We start from the raw sequence: 8509 nt of genomic DNA, 5'->3' as shown, positions 1-8509 counted from the left end.
TATTCATGGCCGCTGACCTTTAATTTATACTTTCTTTTCTACCTGCATTCAGCACTTTCTTTTTTGTTTTTGGATTAAATAAGTTAATAGAAAATTAAAGAAATTTTTTTTTTAAAAATAAAATGAGTGTGTGGAAATCACTTTTCTTGATTTTATGTACGGGTTGTAGGTTTATTTCTACTAGCAAGGTCTCTTGTATATTTCCCAACAAATACTTGCAGAGTGTAAGGTTACTGATGGATTGTGGTGGAATAGTCAGGACCTAATTTCATTAGCTTTTTCAATTAGAAGAAAAGAAAATTCATATATAGACATCAACATGAGGAAGAAAAAACAGAACATACTTCATATTTATGTATATATGTAGGGAGAACATAAAACAACAGTCGTCCTCTATACTCACATAAGGAGGTTTACCGGATGGACGGATTCATAATCCCTCAACTAATTTTGCCCAGACGTGGATTACTTTACAAATGAGACCAGTTAATCAGCAACGCTCAATTTCATGGCCCAGTAGGGATCGAGGAACACCATCCAACAAGCAAGAGACTGGTGGAATTGTTGGTGTCTGCAGCTCTCCATAAGCATTCCAACAATACGGATCAGATACCTTATATCCTACTGCAGGAAGGAGCTCAACTTCTGAGAGTGTCAAGTTAGTGCATGGGAGAGCATCACTACAGGCAAAATGCATTGGTGAACTCCGAACGTCATAAGTCCCCTTTATGTTCGAATAGAGTATGTCCGATACAAACACTGCTGAAGTTTGGTTGGTGCACCGTTTGGTAAGGCAGTAGTATTGGTCAATCATAATAGGGTTCCTAACATTATCCATGTGAATGTTACTAAATGTTACTCCAGACACCGATCCAGACCCGCCCTGCCATGTCTTGATCCTAACTCCATTATCCGTCCCTTTCATTATCGAGTCCCTAACAGTAATGTTAGAGACGCTTGCTCGTGAGTTGTGATTTCCGAGACTCCCAATGCTGATTCCATGACCAGGTCCACAAGTAAGGTTCCTTATGTTTACATCATAACAGCCTGATCCAATCGATACACAATCATCACCTGCAGAACAGAAGAGAGCTGGGTCTTTTAACATACAGGTAGATGATGTAACGAATTTTTCATGAGAAAATTAACGAGAAAAAATTGAAGATATTGGAAGTAGTTTAAGGCTAACCATTAGAAATGACTGAGTTATAAATTTGGACATCATATGTTTTCTCTATATGAATCCCATCTGTATTCGGACTTTTAGCAGGTGATGATATAGAAATGGATTCTATATGCACATTCCTGCAACTATCAAATCTGAAGTGGAATTGGGGGCTATTCTTAATTCTAAGTCCTTGAACTGTCAAATTGGAGCTCATAAAGAACCTAATAGCCTGCATTATTCAAATTTATGTCATTAGAGCTCATTACTAAACATATATAGCTGATATATATATATATATATATATATATATGTGTATGTATGTATATATCCACACATATATATATATGATAAACATATATGCAATGTTTTCAACTCACAATTGGGCTATCACATGGTCCTGGCAATGTGGTTCCATTTATGCCCTGTGCCATTGAATTTTCATGGAATCAGAAATTGCTTGAATCACCCCAAAAAAAAGTATCAGACAGAATATGAACAAATTTATATTTAAAAAAAAATACCCTATGGGGTTTGCAGGGAAGATTCCACCATTTCTCTCCTTTCCCGTCAATTACACCACCGCCTTGCAGCAACATCTCGTTGATTCGGTAAAAGACCAGCCATTGGTGCCTGCTGATGTGCTTTGGCCAGGATCCTGGTCCATCAGGTGGCACTAGAGTTCCATCAACCTTCTCATTACCAAATATACACAATACCAACAAACAAAAAAAATAGTACTCCATCAACTGATTGGCCCAAAGTAAGGTAAAGGTTAATCCAAATCAAAGGCCTAAAATTAGTACATTACCTGTAACACCAGGCCCCCAAGGCAGGGACCAGTGAATATTGTAGATTGTATCATGAATGAGAAACCTTGGGGAACAAGAATCCTTGCAGCAGATTCATCACTTTGGCAGGCTGTGTCCCATGCCATCTTAAACGCCGTGGTGTCATCAGTTTGGCCATCTCCAACAGCACCAAATGATCTTACATCAAAAATACCGGAGGAATGATACGGCTTGGTAGGCGGCTCTTCGGGAGGAGTAGTGGGATCAGCCGGAGAGCAAGGAGGTGGTGAAATGTGGGATTGCTTTTGAGAGTACGTCTGTTTTGTATGGTTATGCCATCTGCAGGCTTGGTTGGACACTAATAAGAAGCAAAAGAATGAAATGCAGAAAACAAGCAGTGAAAACTTGCAATTCTTCATGTTGGGTTGCTCAATATAAATTAATTCTATAAATAACAAAGAAGAGTTCTACTTTTCACTTGAAATATATGGATGAATTTCAGGAATTTTATGGGGTTAATTTGTCACTGTCAATGTCATGACACAAATGTGAGAACAAATTGAACCCTATATTTTGGGAAGTAGAAACCAGTGGACGCTGTATGCAGAAATAAATATGCAGAAAGGCTGATGAGCCTTTAATTATGCAGAATATAAACTACTACTAATTATATATTTTGGTAAGTTGCACAAGGTGAGAAGTTGAATTTTTGGGTTTTAGAATTCATGCAGAATATAAAGATGCATAAAGGCTGATAAGCCTCTATATATAATAGTTTCTAGGGTTAGTGGAAGGTCTTTCTTTCTCTCTTCCTCTTGTTTAATTTAATACTTTCATGTCGCGGGAAAAGGAAACCAACCAATACCATTGGGGCATTGGCTTCTCTTTTTAATTTTTTTTAACTTTTATTATTTATTATTTTTTTATTTTTTACAATAAGAGATAGAGTGACATTTCATAAAACATTACAAACAGGTACATAGGTGTCATTTTGGTACAAAGTTCTAGTGATCAAGAAATTGATTTGGAGTGAATATGCTCAAACAAACAACTTGAGTAAACCCCTAAACAACTATTACAAGTATGAAAAAACTACAATCGTCACCAACACAAATATGTCACAAATACAATAGACGCAAACATATTTGTGTTGGTGACTACAGCCGGTCATCGCCGAATAGCGAGGTCACACATCAAGACACATAAAGTCATCACTCAAACGCAAAGACAACATCCAACAAATGCTATAACGCGACCACAACACTCGTTAAGGGAGACAACAAACTACCCTACGCCGAAAAGAAACCCACCAACCGACATTCAGGCCACGGTTACCTGCAACCTCGCCGTTCTAGTGGAGGAATAACAAGATTCATTGAAATGGGTGGGTTAGGTGGGTAAATCCATAAGCCCCGCCCCTCCACCCCACACCCCAAAATGTCCCTCGCATGACTGTCACTTTCTTTGGTCCGAAATGTAGTTATTGCAAAAGTGGCAGGATCCGACCCTAGTTTCCCTCTTCCGGTTTTTTTACTATTGAAAATTAATTGACCAAAAACCAATTCGATTTGATTGACTAACAACAGAATTATTACAGAGACGGATTACTAAAACGAATAAAATGACTGTCTCATCCCTTGTTGTTAGGCTTTTATCTTTCATATTATTCCATCATAATTTTTGAGGTTTTGTCATGCTTTAAAGTTGTTGCTTGATTTCCCGTCCTTATTGTCGCATTGCATCAGAAAAAACCTAGTTATATTACGAGGTCGATGTATTACAGATTCTTTACTGGAAATGGTTAAGATAAGTGAAATATTACATTAAGAGTGAGTACCTTTCCCTAATGGTTTGTTTCTTCATCATTTGTGGCAATCTAGGGTTACAAGTTTGGTTCGCAATATATATGCTCCATGGTTGCAGTCCATTTGTTGGAGAATCATGAAAATCATTAGGAAATTTTGGCTATTTTTCTTCCAACATAATATAGTTTGGTATTGAAGTATATATATTAAACTAAACAACAAACTACAAATACGTATGCATATGATGCAGTCCCCTTCGGTTTTCCAAGTGCAATTGGAAATGAAGTGACTCTGGCCGAAAAGGATTTCAGAGTTATCTTTAACTCTATGTGGGGCCGTGGATTTAACACTAGGCTATCCAAAACCGTCGCGCAAATGCCAAAACCATCGTCAGAAACATTGGGCGGCGAAGAGAGCATTGCGCAAAGCTCGTGATGTCAGGCATTGCGCGACGAAGGAATGCTCTTTGTTGCACGAAATAAAGGTTGCGGGATAGAGTTGATGGTCGTTGCGTGTGACCGAGCGACGAAACTGGGGTTTGACCCCCAAACTCTTGCGCGATGAACATAGATGTTCGACCTACAAACTCTTGCGCGATGGATATAGAGTTCATCACAATAAGATTTTAAAATTAGTTTTCTTTTAAATAATTTATTATTTATTCAGTATTTATTTAATTTTTTTTTCCTTTTAAATGTTGCTAATATTGGTTTATATGTAAAAATTAATTTAATGAAATTAAAAATAGAAAATGTAAAGAAGAATTTTGAATTAAAAAATTATTGAAAATGTACATCTAATGGAAAAATGCATTTTTAAATTTGAAAACAATGTAAAACAAAACTAAATAAGAAGTCCTCAACGTCACAATCGTCGGCTATTGGTATTGCTGCTGCATCGAGGGGCTGAGAGGTCGTAGTTGCTGTAGCGGGGGGCTCGGAGGTTGTTTCTGGAGATGGTTCAACGTCGGGGAAGTGAATATCAGAGATTTGAAGTGCACGACAAATTTGGTTCATCAAATTGTTTTGGGCCGTAATCCGCTCCTTCAAGTCTGCCACTTCAAATGTTAGCGTTTCGACCCCCTTTGTCCTTTGCCTGGAGGATGAGGCAGACGGGTCCCGAAGATAGGCTTTTCCAAGTCCCCGTGAACATTCCCATGCGTACGACCGAAAGTCTAATCGAGTGTGTCTGTCATGATCTGAAAGCCAACATCCCCAGGGGAAACACCTCCTAGATCGGGATCTTTACGGAAAGCTGGGAAGCCACCTCCTCTAGATTGGTCTAGCCCTTCTCCACCATGGTGGACTAGAAAAATGAAATAAACAAATTAATTTTAATATACATGTAATTAATATTAATACTAATTGAATATTAAAAATTTGAAATAACTTACATGAAGCTACTCTTTCAGCTCATCCCCAGGCTGAACATGTGACATCCCACATCGCCCAGGGGAGTGATCCTTAAATATATATTCCCATCCCTACCTAGCACGAGACCTTTTGGGAGCTCACTGGCTTCGGGTTTCGTAGGAACTCCGAAGTTAAGCGAGAATGGGGCTAGAGCAATCCCATGATGGGTGACCCACTGGGAAGTTGCTCGTGAGTTCCCAAAAACAAAACTGTGAGGGCATGGTTGGGGCCCAAAGCGGACAATATCGTGCTACGGTGGTGGAGTGGACCCGGGAAGTGGTCCGCCCCGGGCCGGGATGTGACAGAACGTACACCTCCTTGAACATGTCAATTTCAGGAAACTTTTACTCCCCTGAAAAAATTTAAAAAGTGTTAACATAGATTACCAATTGTTTAATAAAGAGTACAAGGATTGAAAACTTAAAATAAATAGACGATTACCTTACGTCGCTTCTCCAACCTATAAGAGAAGTATCGTGAACCGGCTCGGTGAAGAAGTTTCTTCTTCGATCAATTGATTGAGTTTGCCCTCACTTTTTTCTGTTGAATTTAAAAAATAAAAAAATAAAAAAAAAAAAAAAAAAAAAAAAAAACGTATTAGTTTAGATATTTATAACAAATGAACGAAAAAATGGAAATTTTATTTAAAATTGTAAAATTTCTGATTAATATATTATACGTATGAGGTATTTCTTGTCTTGAAAATGGCCGCAGAGCCACTCCCATTCATCCCGACGATCCACCAACTCTATAGGGCACCCAACTGCTAGAGCGACCTTCGGACCGTAATATAGTTCATAATGCTTGTGGAGGTCGCTCTTCCATTGAGTGAACCTACCGGAGTAAAGGGTAATTGATGTACTACATTTGATTGGTATCGAGGTTGGAGGGCTCATAGTGATGCTGCAAAACCCAACAAATAAATAGTAGTTAAAATTTAAAATATTTGTATACTTTTATAAAAATTTAGTATTTGAGGTTGAAAATACTTACTGATAATTCTTGAAGAATGGCTTGACTTCATGTGGGACGGCTTTCCATGACTTCCACATGAGGGGGCAATGGTTCCTGATAACCAAGACAATGTCGGTGGCCAATGCACTGTGCTGCTCCTTTGTGGCAGCTGCACGATGTTGAGGATCCCACATAATGGTGATCTTCTCGATCGTGGTGCGAATGGACATCTATGACATCTTAAGTAATTTGCAAGGGCCCTTTTTTTTTTTTTTTTGGAAAAACCAAATCTATTTTCTACCGAAAATTAGGTAGAACCTCCCCTAAAACTATAACATTTCCTAAAACTTGCATACAATATAACAACAAAAACAACACATCCACCCAACAATTCAAATAGTTTATACCACTTGGGGACGGTAAAACAAAATTTACAACTTGTTGATATGACTTCACACTGCGAGTCTGCAACAAGTTTTTGCTTCCAAGGTTAGGTATACTAACTTAAATCGTTTATAGTAGTGGATCTACTAATATAGAGAGACGACTTAGATTAAGGAGTAATTATGCAAATAATTAGACAAAACCCGTGAATTGAGTAAGGTCAGACTGCTTATAGCCTTATTGCTAAGATGAATTAGGTTGAATGTTCATTATCTTAGAGAAGGAAAACATAATTAAAGCTGGTCAAGTTTCATTGTACTTTAGTGCCAACTAAAGTGCGTGCATGCTGATGTGAAATATTCTAACACGCAAATTAAAACCCTATGATTGTAGTATATGAAAGTATGGATAGTTTTAGGCCGGGGATTAGAAGGGATGCTAATCTACTCTAAACTGACTTAAAAACACAAAACCAAACTTAAAAAACACTTAACTAGACTTATATGACTCAAAACAAACTAAAAAGACTCAAAATAGCACAAAACAATCAAATAGACTCAAACTAGACTCTAAAGGGTGATTTGGACCAATTCTAACTTAACTTTGACTCAAAACACTTAAAAAACATAAATTTGGACAGATTCTAACTAAAAGACACAACCAAGTAAAGGGGGATTGGATTTTGGACGAAATTAAGGTAAAAACAGGCAGATTGTAAAGACTCTAAACAACTTGGACAAAATTGGGTGAAATATGGGTGAATGGCTAGCTAAAGGGTTCATCTCCACACATGACACACATGCATACAAATCGATTTCTAGTTATTATTCCTTTAAACCATGAATGACAATGCCCCAAGTTAATTGCATCGCACAACCAACCATCAGATTTTCCTTATTTCATTTAATTGAATGAATACGCATTACAACCAAATTATCTTTCTCAAGTTCCCTATATGAAATGCATGATAGAGATACATATCAAAAGTCATTAAGTTCTATGAAAATCATAAGTATTGACAAGGCATTCATCACTATGAAATGCATGAGACTCCTGCCAATGATTCACTTAACACAATCATGACTAGTGACTTCCACTACTTGTGAATATAAGTGAATAACTATTACGTGAAACTCCCTTATATTCTAGCATCAAATTCATGCATGCAAACTAAGTAGGCCTCCTTAATCAACATACAAGAATAAGTTATCAATCAAACAGATAAGTAAATCGCATTCATGATTTATGAAACAATAATTGGATGAAATCAATTCATATTGCAAATATAATCATGGTTTCAAAGTCTCCTCTAGCTAAAACAAGTTTAGCTCCTCATGTTTGCAAAACAAAGATAATTAAACTTAAACATTAAAAACAAAGATAGAATACACCTAGAAACACTCCAGGTGGCTCCTCATTCCTTCCTTGCTGCGCACAATGGGGATTTGTGTGAATTTAGGCTTTTAAGGTGTGGTGGATGGTGTGGTGTGAATTTGGGGTAGAGGGTGGTGTTTTTTGAGTGTTGTGGCATCATGTATTTATAGGGTGAAGGGGAGGCACGAAATTGGGCTGAAAATGAGAGGAATTAGGACTCCAAATCACCAAAAAACAAGGACACTTTCAATCAGATTCCAAGAAGGACAAGGAATGGTCCTTGTGGTAGATTCTAGAACTTCTAGAAGGGTTACATGTAGCATAAACTTAGGGCACGAAAATAGGGCTTCTAGAACATGATATTTAGGTGATTTAATGTGAAAATGAGTCCTCTTTGAAGTTGGAATTAAGGTAGGAAAAGATTAGGATAGGATAAGATAAGATAAGGTTGGATAAGGTTTGGATAAGATAAGGTAATTTGGATAATATTCCTTCTTTGTAACTGATTCCTTATCTTCCAAGTCTTCAATTTAATTCTTTCAGATGTTAATCACATTCCTAGCCTCTCTTGATCTTCAAATTCGTCCATCCACCTTGCTCCATATGCAAGCTATCCATAATAAG

The 8509-nt window shown here is 37.4% G+C and overlaps 1 protein-coding gene across 1 annotated transcript; it reads right to left on the bottom strand.

The window, feature by feature from the left end:
* Positions 1-320: 320 nt before the first annotated feature.
* LOC137738783 (polygalacturonase At1g48100-like) lies at positions 321-2692 on the bottom strand. Its single transcript, XM_068478257.2, has 5 exons — positions 1977-2692; positions 1690-1857; positions 1546-1590; positions 1190-1397; positions 321-1074 (listed from the first exon to the last, which is right to left on the bottom strand). Exons 1-5 carry the CDS (start codon positions 2373-2375, stop codon positions 491-493), a joined length of 1404 nt encoding a protein of 467 aa, XP_068334358.2. The 5' UTR covers positions 2376-2692; the 3' UTR covers positions 321-490.
* Between the last annotated feature and the right edge of the window lie 5817 nt (positions 2693-8509).

The sequence above is a fragment of the Pyrus communis genome, chromosome 9, assembly GCF_041283825.1.
Source record: "Pyrus communis isolate YQ-2024b chromosome 9, ASM4128382v1, whole genome shotgun sequence".
Classification (NCBI taxonomy): domain Eukaryota; kingdom Viridiplantae; phylum Streptophyta; class Magnoliopsida; order Rosales; family Rosaceae; genus Pyrus; species Pyrus communis.
Note: the sequence above shows the minus strand (reverse complement) of the source record. Positions and strands in the feature narration are given on the sequence as shown.

Coding starts and splice junctions, on each gene's coding strand:
- LOC137738783 (XM_068478257.2), bottom strand. CDS start 2,375: ATGAAGAATTGCAAGTTTTCACTGCTTGTTTTCTGCATTTCATTCTTT. Junction 1,858..1,976: donor TTGGGGGCCTGGTGTTACAG/GTAATGTACTAA, acceptor GGTAATGAGAAG/GTTGATGGAACTCTAGTGCC. Junction 1,591..1,689: donor TTCCCTGCAAACCCCATAGG/GTATTTTTTTTT, acceptor TCAATGGCACAG/GGCATAAATGGAACCACATT.